Source organism: Fundulus heteroclitus, chromosome 21 (genome assembly GCF_011125445.2).
Source record: "Fundulus heteroclitus isolate FHET01 chromosome 21, MU-UCD_Fhet_4.1, whole genome shotgun sequence".
Taxonomy (NCBI): domain Eukaryota; kingdom Metazoa; phylum Chordata; class Actinopteri; order Cyprinodontiformes; family Fundulidae; genus Fundulus; species Fundulus heteroclitus.
In genome coordinates, this window is record NC_046381.1 from 32,988,376 (window position 1) to 33,009,395 (window position 21,020).

The 21,020-nt window shown below is 40.7% G+C and overlaps 1 protein-coding gene across 1 annotated transcript; it reads right to left on the minus strand.

Annotated features, from left to right (window-relative positions):
- LOC105920362 lies at window positions 1–19,331 on the minus strand. Its single transcript, XM_036125769.1, is given in 19 exon segments — window positions 1–737; window positions 831–1,011; window positions 1,091–1,177; window positions 1,905–1,982; window positions 2,219–2,361; window positions 2,824–2,941; window positions 3,179–3,319; window positions 5,088–5,210; window positions 9,425–9,606; window positions 10,031–10,099; window positions 15,764–16,012; window positions 16,231–16,411; window positions 16,487–16,576; window positions 16,995–17,072; window positions 17,958–18,100; window positions 18,290–18,407; window positions 18,633–18,852; window positions 18,854–19,046; window positions 19,251–19,331. Coding segments are annotated over 18 exon segments (2,616 nt in total). The 5' UTR covers window positions 19,042–19,046; window positions 19,251–19,331; the 3' UTR covers window positions 1–510.
- Between the last annotated feature and the right edge of the window lie 1,689 nt (window positions 19,332–21,020).

Below are 21,020 nucleotides of genomic sequence, written 5' to 3' on the forward strand. Positions count from 1 at the left end.
TGTATTGCAAGTTACTTTTATTCCTCTTGTGACAGTTTAGGGATGCATTACAATGATGTGGATTCAGCACCATAAAATCCTCATGTATAGTCTCACTTCTCTTTGGTTTCGCCTCAAGTGTAAAACAATCATATAATTTTGTGAAGATAAAGTGCAAAGAATGTTGCAACCATGGGGTCAAGTTGTGTTTATGATGCCAGTTTTATAAAAAAGGCCAAGTCCTCAAAAAGGACACGTAATATAAAGCAGCTGTAGCAAACAGGGCCATGCAGGTATTACATACATGGATAAATAAACCTGACTAGGATGATGTTTGGTCAAACGTTTTAGTAAGGCACACAGAAAAGCAGTTAAAATCCATCTTGTATGCACTGGTGTCAAATCTACAGGATGAAAACCTGGGATGGGATCAGCAAGAGGCAGCTCTAAACCCACTCTGCACTCAGTCAAACCCATTTTACTGCCGGTTTAGCTGTGCTGTAACCTCCCTCCTGTTCAGAAACGTCGCTCTCACACAGGTGAGCAGTAGCGACCGGCGAAGAGGACGCTCATGGAGGGGTTGTGTCGGATGAAGAACAGGAAGGGGTGGTCCGCGATGAAGGTGGCAGGGATCATGGCGCAGCGCATCATCATGACGACGGCGGTGGAGGCGGCCGCCTCCGTTCCCTCCTCGTTGACTTCCACAAAGGCCTTGTGGTAAACCTCTGACACAAACAGGTCATTGGACGGGGACATGCCTGTCAGAGCAGAGGGGGACAGAAGCGTTTAGATGATAGCAGACATCTGACGCCGGGTCGTGTGTGGGTGGATGACCTAGGAACATATCCTACCGGAAAAGTCACTATTGGCTGGGTCGAAGGCGTCCTTCATGCCCATGCTCACCAACACGCTCTTCATGTTGTACTTCTCCTCCATCTTGAACCGAGGCAGGCCCACCTTGACCTCGACAGGATCCATCATGTCTGGGCGGGTCCAATCCATGAACTTCTCATAGGTCAACTCCTTCTCCAGCTGAGGTTGGACACAAAGCAGTCAGTTCCTTGCCCTCTTTTCCCACGCCTCGTTTTGGGTTCACACACAGAAGTCCTACCTTCTCCAGACCAGTCGTACCCTCTGGTGTCTTGGGTAAAAAGATGAGCATGCTCAGCTCCTTCCCTTGGTATGGCATCTCCAGGATCTGGAAAACATGGGATCTTAAATATTGCTGTAAAACACCAGATAAACTTATATACATGAAGAGGGGAGCTGTTGTAGTTTTCTTTATTTGACAACGATCTCAGCTCCAAGTTTTAATTAAACATTAAAAGTATTCTAACCACTACTCAGCATTTAGTTATAGTTAACATAACACTGTTTTTGGCATATTTACACCACCTCAACCTGTGCAAATTTGTGACATTAGAACCCCACACTTATACATTTCTTTTTTTATATTTGGATTTTATGCAATAGTTTAACATTGTGGCCCTTCACTGATTGTCGACCTGAACACACAGCCTCAGAGGAACTTTATCACAGAGTACAGCTGTCTTCCTACATTTAAAAACAGTAATCAGGTTTAATTTTTAACGAGTTCTTTTAAAGTGGGCAACATTTGTGCTTTTACCTCGGATTTAAAAATTTCATAAAGGCCTCTGAAATTTTCCCAAAGTTTCTTTGCTTTTCTCTGTGGTTGCCATGTCACTATAAATGGAAAATATCGAAAATATCATAGTGTGCGCATGGTTTTATAAATCAGATTATTTTTTTGCCGTACGGCATTTACTTTTTCTTGGCGTACGTACACGTTTAGTATGGATTCAATGCAAAGTTTTATAAATGGGGCTCCAGATTATGAAGAACATGGCTTTTTAGTTGCCCTGTCAACAGATTCTCCATCCAGAGAGGGGGATCTCTAAACTTACCTGGCAGTTGACGTCAGAGATGAAGGTCAGGGGAAACTTTGACTTTTGATACATCATCTTCACTTCCTTTGTGTCATTCTAAAAACAAGAGAAAGGAAATTTTTTGTTTTACACATTTTCTTTAGAAAAAAAAAACATTTTTTATGTAGTCTACAGAGAGTATACAAAAACAACTTCTACATAGTACAACATGCATAGAAAAGGGAAGCTAATTTAAATACACTGTGTGCTAAACAACACAGCCTTTGCTTCAGCTGATGGGTCCGTGACCTTCACACAAGCCCAGAAGAGAGGCTGTTCAGTGGCGGCGTTACCTGGTTGATCTTGAACCGAGCGTCGCGGGTGGAGTCCGCTTTAAACTGCTTGTCCCAGTTGCCTTTGAAGTAGATTGCGTTGACCAGCACCAACTTGGTCATATTGTCCAATGAATCCTGACCCAGGATGTCCTTAATTTTCCCTGTAGATAAACAAATAAGCAAACAAATATATAAGAAAGAAAGATACACGTACACAAAAAGGCTAAGAAATTTTCACAAATTAAACAATAGAAAAGCAAGCAAACATGTAAAGCTACAGTGTGTCATACAAGTTTGAAACAGCATTTTCCCTAACAGAAAAAAAACCATAAGATGTATAAATAGTATTTGTCTGGTAGTTATAACAGTAAGGAGACTTTAAAATAGTGTGATGAGACAACTACAACAAACGTGCAAAACTAGGATTATCTGAAAATCATGACGATTCCATTCTGACCTCTTTAACCTGGGCTTTTTTTATTTCATTTGCTCAAATAAATTTTTTTTTAGGTCATGCTTTGATCAGGATGTGAATTAGAACTGAAAGTGTGATTTCTTTCTGTAAGGTTGGAGTGGGAGGGCATAAAGGATTAGTGAAGCATTGAGACGTGTTTGTAATCCACCTTGAGTCTTTTTCTCCACCCAGCCGTTGATGTTGACCCTCGCCGCCTCAGAGTTATTGGCAAAGTCCACGGTCTCCAGCTCTGCTTGGTAGTGCTTCCTAGTGCTCCCAAGGTACTCCTGAAACAGAGCAAGCCCATTGGTCCCTGCAGCCAGATTAAACATTTAATTTATTTTTATTTTTTTTTACAATCACTGCTTGACTTGCTTTTACCCTTACGCCTACTCCACTTTTCCCAAGCTTTCAGCACTCCCCTTTTGTCCTTTCCTTCAAGCCGACTTTATGTGCAAAGAAGGCCACACCCACTCTGGAGCCTCTACGCACAGCAGCGCTGACAGGAAACCCCCCATACACACCTGAACAAACTGGTAGGACTGCTCGCCGTAGAGCCTGTTGGCAACACTCAGGGCGTACGGAGCATCTGCCTTGTGGAGCTGGCTCAGCAGCTGGGCAAAGCTTGAGTGGATGTCATCCTGAACATCCATTGTTTTCAAGGTCTGCAGACGAAATAAACCAGTTAGGTTTGTTGAACAAGTCCCAGGCCAGCCTCCCAGCTTTTCCTTGTCACCTTGTTTATTAAGTGACGAGGAGACTGGTGTGAACCATGTAGAGTAAACTGGATAAACAGTGAAGTTGAGCTAAACCTCTGTGGGTTTTCCCCCTCATCACTTAACAGATGAAGTGACACTTACGTTTCATGCCATGCCTTGCAAAAGCCTTTATGCGCCTTGAACAGTTTTACATCACAACCACAAACTTCAGTCTGTTTTATTCTGATTTTATGTCACAGAAGTTTTATTCTGATTTTATGTCACAGAAAAGGACAAATTAAGTGCCTGATTGTGACGTGGATGGATAGGTAGGTCGTTATTACTTTTTACAAATAAATAATCTGAAAGGTGGCATTCAACTGTATCCGGACTATTCAGTCATTTCATTGTAGAACCCCCATTTACGGCTGCAGATCACTTGGTGCACATCCATCAGGTCTAGAGACCCAATGTAAACAGCAAGAGGTCAATCAGATTGGCTGAAACAGCAACTTCAGTTTTACCCTGGACTAGATTTAGATCTGGACTCTGACTGAGCTACTGTAACACAGCAATGGCTCTAAACTGCTCACATGTAGCTCTGGCTGGAGCTTTAGGTTGGTTGTCCTGCTGGAAGGTGAATGTCCACCTCAGTCTCTGCCTGTTGCGGTCTCCAACAGGTTTTCTTCCAGGAGACATCAGGGTTCAGCTCCATCTATCTGCCCAGGGCTGCCCACAGCATCATGCTGCCACCACCATGTTTCAGCGAGAAGATGGTAAAGTCCAAACTTTGGCATATTGTTTTATAGCCTATTCCAGCTCCATTCTACAACGTCCCTTGACCTCTGTGCAGCGGTTCTTAGTCTTAGTGACACTAATGTTCTGACAATCCTCAGAGGCCTTTACAGCAGAGCTGAAAATAAACTGAGTAAATTACACACAGACGGACATTTCCTTATAAAGGTGACCTCTGGAGGAGACTTGCTACAACGGACTCCATTTAGCAGTGTCAAAGTGAAAGAGGCTCTATCCAAATAAACAGCTCCTATTTCACACGCGCTAAGATAAAAAAAAAAAAAAAAAAAAAATCCATTTGTGTCTGTGGTTGTAACGTGTCAAAATTCAAAGGGCTTAAAGACTTTTCTAAGGCACATTATATTTGCAGGAATCTGTCACAAAGTCCCCAATATAGCACAAGTGAATGAACCTGATGAAAGAGAGAAAAGCAAGGATTATAACACCTTCATCCCTTTTTAAAAAAAAAAAAAGCACAAATCCAGAGTTTAGAGAAGATTACAGAACATGAGGCCATCCCCTTCCACCATGTTGTTATTCCCAAAGACACCCTCCAAATTCAACTCTTCAGTCAAAATCTCCTTCTTTCTTAAGGGCTGCATCTGAAACGCAACCATTTCATTTCAGTAACCTGGCACTGAGAAGTTGCAAAGCAGCAGTAGTGATTTCCCACTGTCAGAGCTATCCCAGCAGGAGGAAACGGGTTGTGGCCGATAAGTGTAGCGTAAAGCGGAGGTTGGCTCCTTCACTCGCCGTTTTCTTCCTGACATATTTAACAACAGAGGGGTGAAAGGTAGGAGGAGAGCAGCAAAAACAGACCGAGGGCAGCGGAATGAGAAGGAAACTCTGAAACCGCCTCCGGAGGACCGCATGTTACCACCCAGACCCTCTGTTAGTAGCATCAGCCAACACTCCCCCCTTATATCGCTTTTGTCACCACCTTTAGGAGATATGCTGGCAGCTTGGATTGGACCTGCTGTTGCATCTGCATCATCTGCTGCTGCTGCTGCTGCTGTGGTTGTTGTTCCTGCATCACTTTACCAGCCTTAGTGAAGCAGAGAACCTGGAAGTGACATTTGGGATACTTCCTGTCAAGTGGCTCAATAAAAATAGCCAATGGGAAACCAGCGATCAAGGCTCACTTTCACATAAGATTCAATATTTATGTTTTTCAATCATTTTTTATTGAGGTTTTTAATGAGGGCGCGTTTATGTGTGTGCGGTGAGAATAAGAAATAAAGGTGAAGGGATTTTAAATGTGACCGTTTGGTGTTCTTTTAAAGGAAACTCACTGAAATTCTGTAGCATGTCCACATATGCAACGACAATAAAGCAACTTCAACTGTGTTTGTAACAGATGGTAAAATGCAGTAAGTTACAGCGACTCAGGAGGTCACAGGGTGGATGGTCATAAAATCCAAGACAGAGTGTGAGTAGGACTGATTATTTCTGCTGACAGAGATACACTGATGATTCATCATTGGAAAAAGTCTTTCACAACCCAGAGGCTCCGCTCTGGTTTCCACTCCTATCGCATTCTCCCCTCTATAATCATCACAGTGTAAAGTTCAGCTGGGATTGAGCAGTGTGTCAAGGAAAAGTTGGCTAAGTGCTTTACGATTGCCTTAAAGCATTCATGTCGCTCTAATTTTGTAAATCAAGCCACCGATTGAGTTCTACAAGAAATTAGCGGCTAAAATAGTATAAAAAAAAAAGTCAAGATAAGACTTGAATGGTCGGGTTCTGAAAATAAAGGATGGATCGCTTACTGCTCCCAAATCTGCTCTTTTTGCCCATGTGCGACCTATAACCGTCTTTTTCACAGCAGTGTGAACGGCCCAATTCTGATCTCCCTTCTGTTGCTGCACACCGTTTCTCAAACGGCTAAAAAAAGGCTACAAAAACTAAGGGGTTGTGCCATTAAAGGGGATCAGGTTTTAAAATGACAGCTAGCAAACTAAGAGTAGCGTGTGTGTTCGGCTGCTAACTGTGGGCTAGCTGCCAATTAACAAGCTTCTCATAAATGTTGCTCTGTAGAGAGAATAATGGCAGGAAGCAGTTAAATTAGGGTTGCATGTGTCCCTTCCTTTTTGCAGAGGAAGAGTCCTAAACAATGTTTATTAGATGTACAATTTAACAAGACATTTACACAGGGTTGCTAAAATGTGGTCAAAGATTTAGCTAGCACCAACACCTGTGCAGCACATTTGAACTTCTAATGCCATATCTAGACCTTTATTAATAAAATAAATAAATAAAACTGTAAAAGTTTGACAAGAGGGAAAAAAAAGCTATACTTTCTAATCCTTTCTTATATACGCTGGGCTCATTTTAGTTGTAATATGACAGCCAATAGTTACCACGTTTAGAAATAATACCAAATTTAAATGGACACGGTTTACCCATAGAGTTATGAAACTGTTTGGTCAGTCAGAGTTAAACCACATATTTCTTTTTATCATCTTTATTTTCATTGAAACATGCATCCCAATGAAATTTGTCCTCTGCATTCAACCTATCCTTTAGGGAGCAGTCTGTGTTGTGCCTGGGGAGCATTAAGGGGGAGTCTGCAGGGTTCAAACCAGGTAACTGCAGCCCTCTCAGAGCAAAAGCGCCGCTGCTCTAACCACAAGACCATTACTAGTGGTTTTGTTAGTTAGTGCTATAACTGGTTTGTGCAGAGCAGACATCAGCCTGCAAGCTGATCAGCAATGCATAGCAAGATACTTTCCTGATAAAAGATAAATCCTCCACGGCTGACTCCTCTTACAGTACTTTCACCTCCAATCTCACAACCACTCCCTCTTACTCTGAAGCATGCAAACTACGTAGTTCCTCAGCAACAACCTCACACACAGTGTGAGTCACCTTAGATGCACAATGGCAAACTTATTCCTTATGCCAAAACGCAGTACTCAGCTTTACTGTACGTTGTGGGAGTGCTAAGAGACACGCTATGACAATAACGCAGCGATACAGTGAGGAAGGTTATCATGTTCCCCAAAAAGCTGGCTCCTTCCTCCTCCAGGCTTTTCAGAGCGGCGGGATGCCATCTGCTGGGAAATGCAGAACAAATGACTCCTTCGTGCACACATGACACGATCGGTTTTAAAATGGGCTAAAATGAACGCATTGATATTCTGTCCCAAACCCTTAACAGCCAGTTAAGAGACCTGTTACTATTCAGAAAGCATACAGACAAAGAGGACAGAATGCAGGTTAAAAACCTAAAAGTTCATGCAACATATCTTAACAAACCGGTAACAAGGAAGGGTTTTACAATAAATGCATTATATTGACAAAAAACAACAACACTGTCCTTTCAACACTGATTGCTACTGAATGGAGCAATCAGAAAGGTGAGCTAGGGCAAATTATGGGTGGGGTCCAGCCGCTCCCATATACTAACATCTACCAGCTTGACTTAAAAGGGTGTGGTTTAGCTTCAGCAATCCCTTTGTAGTGAGCTCAGCGAGCGCCTTCATATCAGCTCTCCTGGAAAATGCTCCCGTACTTTTCTGTTAGGTTGGAAAGCCGCTAAATAAAATAAAAACACTGGGGCTGTGTTTCTTCTCATGGCCTTTTTGAAGGAACACCATCATCACGGCTTGAGCAGCGAATGTCAGGAAAAGAAAGCCGAGACTTGAGTCATTACCAATTTAAGTTACTAAATGTAAATGTGCAGGTTTACTAAAAAGGCGACGGCCAGCGTTCATGAAGACCGAACTTTGAGAAGAGGCCTCTCATAAAACACAGGAGCATATCTACTGCACACAGTGGGAACTGATATCACACAGAGGGCTTTATTGCCGTTAAACATCTACAGTTATTATCCCGCTCCCATAGCAACACAACCCCCATTATGCTGCTGACCCACTTTAAATTAAAACCTTGTCAGGTTCTTTTAGCTAATTAGAAGAGAAAAACTGACAAGCAGGGGACTCCGAGAGCTTGGCTTCCTCTCGTATCAAATTCAACGCTGCTTCTTAAAAAGGAGAAAGTTCAGCGTTTTTAAAGCAAGGCTCTGTATAAAAGGTCATAAGCAGTTAATGTCCTGCATGATGTAGGCAACTTCAGTTAGTATCTAGACCTGGAGAATCTAGCTAACGGCTAGTCTGCGAGGAGCCACAGCAGATTTCTATAGTCCTGGAAAATCTTCAACTCAAAAACACCCCTCAGCAGGTCTAACAAGCGCTACTTTATGAACCGTTTAACAGTTTCATATCCACGCTGAAGCCAATTATTTAAACAGGAAACAGATAGGAGGCAGCACATGACCGATGATCTTCTAGTGTGAACTAAAGAGAATTTATCTCAACTTTCTGATAGAAAAGAACGGCTGTGTAAAAAACTTAAATAACTCATGTATTGTACGTGGAAACCAACAAAACTTTGGCTTTCAATACTTTTTTATTTTGATATTGGATGTTACCCTAACTGTAGGTCCAACTAATCTGGATTGAGATCTTATCCATATTACGGCAGAAATTGGGAGAGAAGGACGTTTTCCTGTTACATTGGCACCTCTTGTCCATATAAGAACTGCATTTTTGGTGAAAACAGATTTTATTGTATACATTAGGAGGCAATTATATAGAGGCCTGCTCTGCATTCGCCCATAACCATTTATTGGAGTCTTTATGTTTGTTTCTTTTCCCCAGGATCTGTCCCGACTCCTTCCATTAAACTTAGAATGTGAGCTAAAGAAGGCAATAACCAGAAAGAGAGGCTTAATAGATCCAGAGAAACTTGGAACAACAACAACTTTTTTGGGTCAATCTTTCACCAAATACTGCAAGATCTTCTCCAACGTACTTGACCGGAATATATATTGAATCTTTAATTAGAAGCATACCCTGAGTAGTGCAACTGAAGCCAACTGCAGTGCATGAGGGCCTGTGTCCTGCAACTTTTAAATGAATCTCAGCTTCACCTGAAGCACTGGAGTCAAAATGTCAGGTCATTAGCAGGACTCTGACTGCAGACCGAGGAGGCAATACAGCCATTTGATTAAGGTTTGTTAGACCAGGGACACATCTAAAAAGCTCCTGGACACTGGAGTTATGCATTGCAGGCAAAATATTAACACCATATAATGTTTTGACAGCACCTCACTTTAAAAGCCCTGAAGTATCCCTCTAATGGAGCTTTGAAGGTCTGAGTTAACCTGAGGAATTCAGTCACTGTTGTGCTGATTTAAAAAAAAAAAAAGGGACAATCTCATTAATACGAATGAGTTTAAATAAGTGGAGCAGGAGTGCAGATGTTATGGTGTACCTCTGACATCTGTGAGGCCGTGTTGCCTCTGGCTCCCAGCAGCACCATGGCCATGGCTGAGGAGATGCTGAAAGGAGAGAAGAAGACATTTGCGGTGTTGTCGATGTCCCCCAGCTTTTTGAGCAAAGCCAGAGAGAAGCTGGTGTTGGCTGAGGCCAGAGGAGTTGCTGCTGCCATCCTGCCTGCAAGAAAAAAAAAAAAAACAGGACAGAAGATATGTAGAGTATCAGACCATGCTCCATTGGAAAAATTATCAAATCACAAATCCATTCATTTATACCACGTAACCCAGACTAATAATATTGTCGTTTGTTTTAAATTGACGACATGGACTGGATTAAAGATGACTCCTCTTATGGGAATCAACGATTTGGGGAATATTAACATAGCTTTTTAAAGTGCAAGTTCTGCAACTACTAATAGGTTGATAAAACGCGACAGAACGCGTTTAAGGTGCAACTTTAAAAGTGTGAAAGCGCAGTAAAGTCGTTGCGACAGCAGTTTTACTCCAGCAACACTGGAGTAAAACAAGGCGATAAAGCTTTACGCCTTTGTCTCGCTAAATGTATAGCTAGTGACAGACTAAAAGAGACATAATCTACTCACTGTCTGACGGTCTTTGAGTTATCCACCGAAAGATCTTGGGGAACGTGAAGAATGCAGGTTGAAGCGTTGGTTTTTATCCCCTGACTAGCCGACACGCCCCACGACACACAATAACTTCCGCAAATACTCTGGCAGTAGGTACGGAAGCCGAAAGGATAGGCGAATGACTAATCGTTTTTTTTCCAAAGCTGAAAAAAAGGTTCACTACTACTACAACAGCAGTAAAAATAACAATTAATAATAATAATAATAATAATAATAATAATAATAATAATAATAATAATAATAATAATAATAATATTTCAAATATAAGAAAATATGTAATATGTGTACATTAAATGTGTTTGTTCCTTGACTTCAATGCTTGTATCACTGTTAAGACCTTTATAGGCAGGATAGTGAAAAAATTTAGCCTAAAAAGAGAAACGACAATAGGATTGTACCTAATATCCACAGTTACAAACTCAACATATTTTATGTTCTATCTATTCAAATTAATTTACGGATACCTCAGAGTCTGTATCTACATGCTTTTTATCCGTAAACCCGCCAGTTTGAACCCTGGCTCTGACCATCTCAGTTGTTGTGTCCTTGGGCAAGATGCTTCACAGGCTTTACCTGGTGGTGGTCAGAGGGCCCGGTGGTGCAATGTACTGTATGACAGCGTAATTTCTGTCAGTCTGCCCCAGAGCAGCTGTGGCCACAAACTTAGCTCACCACTGTTAGTGGGTGAATGATTCAATAGTAATATCATCTTTATTGTCATTGAAACATACATTACAACGAAATTTGTAATGTATCACCCTTGGGGAGCAGTGGGCTGCCATGTGTGGCGCCCGGGGAGCAGTCAGTAAATTAATTGGAACTCATTGGGAAGGCAGTGTGTAAATAATGGGGGTTCCAGACTTAACTGGGCTCCAGCAATTTCAGATCCTATAAAAAAAAAAGAAAAAAATCATGCTTTTATCCATATAAATGGTGCTGCTGCTCCTATGATAATTTTTTCTTGTCACCACTATGATATGTCGCCTCTCTGATCACTTCTCTCTGGACCATTATAACTTTTCTAGTCCAACTTTGCCAGTGAATAGAAGTAATGGAAAACTCCGAGAACTAAGCTCCAAACGCCTTAAGGTCGTTACAAAGCACTAATTACCACGTTTGTTTGATCCAAGCCCTAAAACAACTGTGAGGTAAGAAACAACAGCTTTTTCCCATGAAGTATCGTCCCACATGTGCTCACACACCCATGTTTCCTAGCAGCTTGTCTGTGCAATCAGTCCCTTCTTTGTTTCTCTGAGCTGATTTGCAGGTGTGGCGGAGGATTACATCATCCCTTTTGCTGCCTTTCTATCTGATGAATTGGACATATGACTAAAAAAATCCACAAAGCTTTACTCTAAAGAAGAAGCCAAACAAACCACTGAATTAATGGAGTGATTGGATGAATAAACTGAATGTTTTTTTAAGATAATTACTGGCCTATTAACTATTTAGCTAAAGTGTGTATGATGCATAAATGTAAACTTAAATATCCCATTATATTAATTAATTAGTACATTATTAAATGATTAAGCTTTATTTAATTATTTATCCAGTAAAAATTCAATTTAACAAATCTAAAAAAAAAATTGAAATTGTAAATTGTGAATTTATTTTCTCTATAAAATACATGTAAATTAATATATATATATATATATATATATATATATATATATATATATATATATATATATATATATATATATATATACATACAGAGAAAAACCCTTAAATCCAAAGGAAATGAAGGGGAGAATTTTAAATACAAACATGTTCAAAATTAATAAAAATCAGTTTGAATGTCTTCAGATGATTTTGCATGAACTCTGAGAGCTGAAACCCTTCTGGGTCTGGTGCTGCCAATGTTGCAAGAACAAATGTAGTCATAATTTGACTAGAAAACCTTTAGGAAATATTTTGCAACCAGCCTTTAACGTGTTACATTCTCAGGAGTACTCTTCCCACATACATCATAATGAGAAACACCATGGTGCAATAGCTAGTAAATAGAGCTCACCATCAGCTCCTAACACAACCATGTCCATCCCACATAATGAAGATAGAAAAATCTAAACATAATGAGCTCTACTTCAAAAACATTTGGAAGAAACAGTTTTACACTTAATGCTCTGTTCTCACCTTTATTGGAGCACAAAACAAAGTCAGACAGAGAAAAGTCCGTTATGTTATGGTGAATGAAGTAACTGGGTGTGGATGTTGGGAGTGACTTATGGAAAGTGACTTTCATCATCATCATCATCATCATCATCATGAACTGCTCATTATCGATAAGCCCAAACATGTCAGCTTATAAAAACATTGAGTAAAACGCTTGCCTTTTTTTTGCCTATATATTGTTAATAATAACAATAATACATTTTATTTAACAGCGCCTTTCTTGACACTCAAGGGTAGTTTACAGACAACAAAAAATAAAAATACAAATAAAACAGAACAGAAAACTATAAACAGTTATTAAGAGGGACAAGAACAGTGTATTTACAAATAAGCAAGCTGGAACAGGTGGGTTTTGAGTCTGGTTTTGAACAGGGGGTCAGGTGGGAGTGCGTTCTAGAGCTGGGGAGCGGAGCCTTAGCTGCTCTGCTCCCCATGGCGACGAGTCAAGCTGGGAGTATAGTGAGGTGGATGGAGGAGGAGGATCTGAGGGAGCGGGAGGAGGTGGCGATGTGAAGGAGGTCTGATAGATATGGAGGAGCAAGGTTATGGATGACTTTGAAAGTATATAGAAGGATTTTAAATTGTATTCTGAATTGAACTGGGACCCAATAGAGCTGCTGAAGGACAGGAGAAATATGATGAAAAGAGGGTGTTCTGGTGATGACACGAGCTGCTGAGTTCTGAAGAAGTTGGAGTTTGTGGAGGGATTTACCACATATTGTAACAGAAGAGAGTTACAATAATCAAGACGGGAGGTGATGAGGCTGTGGATAAGGACAGAGGCAGTGTGAGTGGTAAGGGATGGACGGAGGCGCTTAATGTGGCATAGGTGCAAGTATGCAGACCGGCTAATGTTATTTATGTGTGCCTGAAAGGAGGGAGGAGTCGAGGATGAAACCCAGACTCTTAACCTGAGGGGAGGGGGAGACCAAGGAGTTGTCAATAGGTAGTGAGAAACTATTGATTTTGGATAGGGTGGATTTGGTGGCAACGAGGAGGAGTTTGGTTTTATCACTGTTTAGTTTAAAGGAAGTTTGAGGTTTACTAGTCTTTAATTTCAAGTAAGCAGTTAGTAAGGGACAAGGGGGGGAGTGAGGAGGTGGATTTGCTGGATAAATAGAGCTGAGTGTCAGCCACGTAACAGTAAAAATGAATGTTGAATTTGCGGAAAATATTGCCAAAGGAAAGGAGGTAGGTGATGAAAAGAAGGGGGGCAAGAACTGAGCCTTGAGGGACACCAGGGGAAGGGTGGGATGTGAAAGATTTGAGTTGAATAAACTGAGTGCAGTTTATTAGATATGAGCGGAACCAGTCAAGAGGGGTGTTAGAGATGCCAAGAGAGCATAATCTATTGAGGAGAATGGAGTGAGAAATTACTTTTGGTCCCTCGACTAAGAAACCTGCAAAAAAATAACAATGCTGCATGAGCTCTTCCCTCGTTAACCTGCCACCAATTAAGCAGTTAAAAGGTCTGTGCCCATATTAATAAAGATTCTCAGAGTCCTCTCAGAGAGCTTCTATCTTAGCCGAAAAATTCATACTAAGGAGTCTTAGCTTAAGAGTGGTTCAGAGATTGACTTTGAGTAATGAGACAGCAGACATTTTTATCTTAGTGGCATCACACAATTGCTGTCTTTTACAGTTTTTATTGATTGCTCTGACCTGTTTGAAGAAACTGGCAACCTCTCAGTTTTCATCATCACCATCTCAGCAGAGCAAAAGACACCTCTTGCAAATGAGTTAACCCATTCTCGTTGGTTTGACACATTTTCCCCAACCTTACATGGTACACTGGCGGTGTAGCTGGAAGGGCTCAAGTTACAGATGAAATTTGGGCAACTGTGATTGATCATGTGGTAAATCATGGCCTTTCACTTAGAGGTGCGGGACAAAGAGTCCAATCTTTTCTCAATAGAAACATGGTTGCATCCATGGTAAGAGTTTTTCAATGGGAGAGCAGGTATTGCTGCTATACAGTATATACATCTGTATCTATTCCTATAGAGGAATTCTTCAGTGCATGGCGATGGAAAGTATATGATCACTGCCCCTATGAGCAGATGGCCTTGCTCAATGCAATGACTGCTGCTGCACAAGATGTAGATGCAGAGGCATGTCAAGGATGGATCAGGCATGCAAGAAGATTTTTCCCTATAGGTGCATCACAAGGGAAAATATTGAATGTGACGTAGATGAGGCCATGTGGCCTATTCGTCAGGACAGAATGGACTAGAAGGAACAAACAGCCCTAGTATTTTCTGTTTGAATCTTTCATTTTTTGGAATCTTTCATTTGTTTATCTGGAAAAAAAAATTAAGAATCAATCAAATTTCCATCTTCTATCTGCTTCTGGATCCATTTTTTGCAAAAAGGCAAATTTGATTACAAATGACACTGCCATGTAAGCTGCGTACAGTCTTTGGCTACAATGAACCAGCAATGCTCCACTGATTCACATTGAGTGTTGTATTTTGTATTTTGTTGCCCCTTGTGTAACGAATGACTGGAAGGGCTCAAACATGTGTGTGCAAATTGTGTTGTATGAAGGCAAAATGTGCTTTTGGATCATATGTTAAATGTTTTGGCAGAGTTGGAGCCTTTTGGAAACAAAATGTGTAATTTTGACCATTGTTGCCACTGTTTAGGCCTCTGCGTTAACTGTTTTGAAAAATGTGGGTTTTGAGTTGACTGCTGCGTCAAAGGAACCAATAAAAACTGTAATATGAAAATGAATGTTGATTTGAAGGTGCTTTGTTTAACTTTAGAAATAGCCGATTTTAGGGACCGATCGCTACAGCGACCCCTGGCTCCCGGAGGTATAATCGTATTGATAAAATTGAGCGCTCTAAAGTTTACAGATTTTTACTGAGAAAAATCATTCTTTAAAATGTTATTTCATTAGGGAAAAAAATATTTCAGTTCAAATCATCTCTTTCAACTACTGTCCTGATATCAGCTCTTGAGCTGATATTCACCTGTCAATACCTAAAAGACACAGAGTTATTTATTAAACATTAAATAACTTTAGAACAGTGTGTAATTGCACAACAGCCTTGACCCTCTCTGGATCCCCAAGAATAAGTTTAACTCCACCATTGAACGTGGGGGCTCACCAAGTTGGTAAATATATAGCGGTTAAAATGTCAATCTAAACTCTTCTGCTGAGAGTTAGCAAGAGACCTATGGAGAAGCAAATATCGTAATCAACATAATTGTTAAAAAAAAACTGCCATACCATAGTCAGCTCTGCATATCAGCTGATATAACTTGAATTAACAGTCTTTCTTCTGCATTTGCCGCAAAAAAATCTTATAGTTTGTCTTCACAATGACTATTGTTTAAAAAGAACACAATACATTTCTCATGTTTAAGCCTTTATTATAACTGTTTAATTAATGTAGTTTTTCAATAATAATGAAAGGGTCACTGTAATCCTAAAGAACAGTTATGAACCTTCTTCCACTGAAGTTCCAGAAATGTGTCTGTTGCTGTATTACACCTTTTAATCATATTCTAGCAATTGCTCTGAAGGAGACAGATCTTCTACAGGGTAGCAGAAGCGTCCAGCAAAGAGAACGCTCATGGTGGGGTTATGGCGGATGAAGAAGAGGAAGGGATGGTTTGCAATAAAAGAAGGTGTGGAGCAAAGGTTCTGCGCATACGGACGAGTACATGCAGCAGCTTCAGTTCCCTCTTCATTCACCTGCACAAAAGCCTTGTGGGAGGCTTCAGACAGAAAGAGGTCCTTGCAGCTAGACATACCTGTCCCAGGTGAGAAAAGAGAAATAAAATGACGACCATTTCCATAAATGTAAAAAGACTCTACAACTGCCTCCATGTAAAAGAAAAGAGCCAAATCCAGTTTTATTCTGAAAATATTGATCAATGAATCTTCATGCTTTCAAAATCTGAAACTCTGACACAGTGATCATTGCTGTAAACTATATGTAACATATTTGTCTGTTTCCTCCACGTCTCACCAGAGAAGTCACACTTTGTCTCATCAAAGGCGTCCTTCATGCCCATGCTGCTCAGGACTTCCTTCAGGTCATACGCCTCCTCCAGCTTGAATCGAGGCAGCATCACTTCCAGCCGAGAGATTTCCATCTTTTCTGGGTGAGTCCACTCCATGAATTTCTCATATGTCAGGTGTTTCTCCAGCTGCATAGATATTATATCACATAGTTCAGAGAGAATCTAGAGTTTTAATGATGTGTGACACTAAGAGAGTCCTACCTTCTCCAGACCGGTTGTATCGTCTTCGATATTTTTAGGTAAAATGATGAGCATGCTAAACTCCTTCCCTTTATAAGGCTTCTCTAGGATCTGTCCAGCAGAAGGTTTCAGACATTAAAGAAATATCCTGGCAGCTTTGCATACTGTAAGAAACCAGTAATTCATTATATTAATTAACATTTTAACTGATTATGTGCTTCACTAAGGAACATTATCACAGATTCTTTCTCCCAGCGGCCATCATATTTCATAACCATCACTGCTCCCACCAGTCTAAATAAATTGAATACATCACTGCTGTTATTTCATTTTTTTTTTTACAGATATTTTTTTCAGTTTTTTATGCACAAAAGGTCCATTTTGTACCTTTTCAAGTCACCCTACTCAGTTGCAAATTTCATTTATTCTCAGTGAGCCATTTTTAATGACTAGACCTTTTCCCTAACTTGCTGCCCATCCACCTGAACTTCTCCACAGAGGGTCCATAAAAGATCACTCTATTCATTACCTCACAGTTAACTTCAGGAACGGAAGCAAAGGGGTATGACCAAATGTGTTGCATCATCGCTACTGGTTTTGTTTCATTCTGTGGAAAAACACAACAACTTAGGGATTTTTAAGTGGTTGCAAGAAACAACAGAACAAATTGAAAGTCAGACAAATATCCTCAATAAAGAGCATGGTTAAAAATATCACATTGAATATTAGAATAAAAGAGTAATTCTTCCTCCTTGGTGACTGCTTCTCTTCATTCAGGCATATTGTAATATTTTAACTTAACAGAGCCATGTTTCTGTCATATTCTAAGTTTTGTTTTGTTTTGTTTAATCAGTTAGGCCTCTTTCCTGCCTCAGTTTTTGGTTTCTGTCTTGTTTGGATTCTTTTATAGCTTGTGTACGGTTGTAGTTTTTCCTGTCATGAGTTTTAGTCTTAGTGGTTTCTATTCTATAGTTTGTCTTGGTTCTTATCCTAGTATTAGTTCTAGTTTGCATTATAAGCTTGTGTTCTGTTCAGTCCTTCGAAGCTACACTTCCCTTCCCTTGATTAGTTCCACCTGTTTTCTCTAATTGGTTTCTACTCTGTTCACCTGCTCAGTCCCCTATTTATTCCTGCTTCACTCCTTTGTTCGGGGCCAGGTCGTCTTGTTGAGTTATGGGTGAGTCTCCTCCTGCTAGGTTCTGTTTGTTGGTTTGCGTTTGGATTTTTGACCCCTTGTCTCCAGTGATCTGAGCCATCCTGTTTTTGTCTGTTCCTGCCCTGCCTGCCCAACTGGACTGTTTGTTTTTCTGCCGTTTTTGTAGCAACAGGGTTTTTTTTGGATTTTGTCTCTGTTTTTGATTTCTGTTATTAAAGATCCTTCTTTTTTTAAAGAAACCTCTGCTGGTCTGGTTGAATTCTGGGTCCGCTTCCTTTGATCATGACAGTTTCAGTTCTACTGATTAGTTTAATCTGCTGTCATGTTCACTGTTACCTTGTTGAGTTTAAACTTGCCCCTATAAGTCCAAGTATTTGGAAATGGTTGATCCCAGGTTGCTTTAAAGTAGGTGGCATTAACCAGGACCATCCTGGTCATGTTGTCCACCGCGTCCTCAGCCACCATATCTCTGATTTTCCCTGATCACAACATGGACACAACATGGATCAGATGAGAACCAACACCACAGAGGCTGCAGCTCTTAACAACATCACAATTACACACTTCTCCACCAGATGGAGCTCATGATGTTTAGATTTCTGATGGTGTGTGTGTGTGTGTGTGTGTGTGTGTGTGTGTGTGTGTGTGTGTGTGTGTGTGTGATCCACCTTGGGTCTGCTCCTCCACCCAGCTGTTGATCTTGACCCTGGCTTCCTTACACCTGGTCCTGAAGTCCACAGACTCCAGCTCTGAGTTGTAGTGAGTCCTGGTTTGGGTCAAAAACTCCTAGAAACACAAACAGCAAATTCATGATTTAAACCTAGAAAAACAATCATCTACCATCAGTGATTGGTTCAGTTTATGTAGTGAAACAATACTGCAGCCAGCATTGCTTTATTAATTTCATTCTATGACTCTAATGATGATCTTAAACATTCAAAGTAGTTTTATAATAAATCAAACTATCCTAAACATGCCCATGTTTGCTCAGGGTGACTAACACACCCTCACCTGCAGAAAGCTGTAGGTCTGCTCTCCATACAGCCTGTTGGCAACACTGAGAGCAAACGGACCTCCTGGCTGGTTGAGATCTCTCAGCAGTTTGGCAAACAGACTGTGGACATCATCCTGACAATCCTGGATTTTCAAGCACTGAAGAGGAAAAAAAAAAAATCACAAATCTACGTATGTGTCCCTCTACGTTCTCTGTTCAGCTGATTCATGTTCAGAGTGTGAATATCACCTCTGATATCTGAGTGGCTGTGTTGCCTCTGGCTCCCAGCATCACCATAGCCAGAGCTGAAGAGATGCTGAAAGGAGAGAAGAAGATGTTTGCAGTCTTGCTGTCCTCACTCAGCTTTCTGAGAAGAGCCAAGGAGAAGCTGGTGTTGGCCTTGGCTAGAGAGCTGGGTGGTGCCATTGTGTCTAATATGAAAAGACAAAATTAGTAATTTTCAATACCATGTCATCATCAGAACATTCAATGCAAACAAAGTCTACATACAAGGAAACAAATGACTATAAGCACAAATTTCTGTAAGCATATTCTGTATATGTAAGAAAAATGTTTAGCAATTCAGTAACATAATATCAATGTTCTTTAGAGAATGATGGAATAACATTACTCACCCAAAGAAACTGGTTGTCTTGAGGCGATCAGGTCTGTGTCTGTGGCAGACAGCTTACTGTTTGCAGTGTCATGCTCAACACACCCAAGTCGACTCTTCCCCTTTAAGGGAAATATTCATGAGCATGTGTGTCATCTCTTGTGATTGGTCCTTTTGGATAAGATCGTTTTGCTCTACCAAAGGGAAAGACAGGTACAATTAAGAAGTCATTGTGGGTGGTATTTTGGTGATGTACTAAGTTGGTTCTTTAGGTTTTCCTAATTAGATCTTGTTTGACAACCTTTGTCATTTGTCAAACCCAGGCACCCCTGTATTCTGGTGCACACCCTCATAGAGAGAGCCTGGACCCCCTTTGAAATCTGATTGAAATCCTGCTGTTTGGCCTTCTTCACTAGGTGGAAGGTGTTCACAGTCCAGAAGAGGTAAAGGAGATGTGAATACCCAAGAACTTCATGCTATCCACGTGCTTCAGCACCTCCCACTGTATGCAGAGAGGAGAGCATGTTTAGTAAGTAAGTAAGTAAACTTTATATAGCACCTTACACACGAAGAAAAAATCAAAGTGCTTCACAATAAAACAACCATAAAACAATACAAGATAAAAAGATAAAACAGCATTAATGCAAATTCATAGCATAAAACCAGTCAAAAGCCAGTTAGAACAAGTGTCTCTTCAGCTGCTTTTTAAAAGAATGAACAGAGTCAAGGCAAAGTAAATATAAAGGCAACGCATTCCACAGTCTGGGGGCCACAGCTTTAAAAGAAGTTTAGTCTTCCTGGACCTACTGGGGTCCAGTATGACCTCCTTGGTCTTGCTGGTATTCAGGATGAGATTATTTCTGGAGCACCACTGCGTCAGATTGCAGACCTCATTGCTTGGTAGTGGGCTCATCATTGTTGGATATGAGAACCAACACAGTGGTGTTAGCCACAAACTTCTCAACCATGTTTGTGGGGTGGGTAGAAGCAGATAATCCCAGGTCATGCAGCTTCAGGGCCAGCCTGCTTGGGAGCATGGTGTTAAAGGCTGAACAGAAGTCCAAAAATAGTATCCGAACATAAGTGTTGGGATGCTGCAGGTGAGCAAAGTAGCATCCTCTGTGGAGGGATTCTCCCTGTAAACGAACTGCGGGCTGTCCAGGCCAGCCATAAATGCTGCCAAAATCACATCCCCTCTGTTTATTTTTACCCCAAACATTGTCACACTCATATGAAACTCACACCTGTAGTTCAGAGTAAATGTGTGAATATGTAGAAAAAGTTATATCAAATACAAGTGTCTATTCCTCTAAAATAGCAAGGGAAACATTTATTGGCACGGGAGAGTTGTAGGGAGCCTTGATTTAAACTAAAACTAGAAAAACATGTTCCTGCGGAACAGCCATGATAATTCAAATCACAGATTGAAAGAGGAGAAGATGATAAAAACTTAAATTAGCACAAAATTAGCTTAAAGGTATAGTGGTTGATCTTTATGTTCTGGGGGATCATCTTATCTATTGGTTGTCCCACATGCCAACCCCTCTGACATGCCCTGTTATCAAATTCCCCTAAAAAAAACACAGAAGAGCAAGTACTTCCATCTTTGCTAAACAACAAGAAATAACAAACAAAGCAGTTAAAACAAGTTTGTTTGTTTTCCGAGCGCCCAAGCTGGAAAACAAACACTCACCAACGCAGAAATATGTAATTTTTACGTAGAGCGCACACTCGCACTTGGATCAGTTTGCCACATTCGGAATAACTTTATCATGACAGGCGTTTATATACA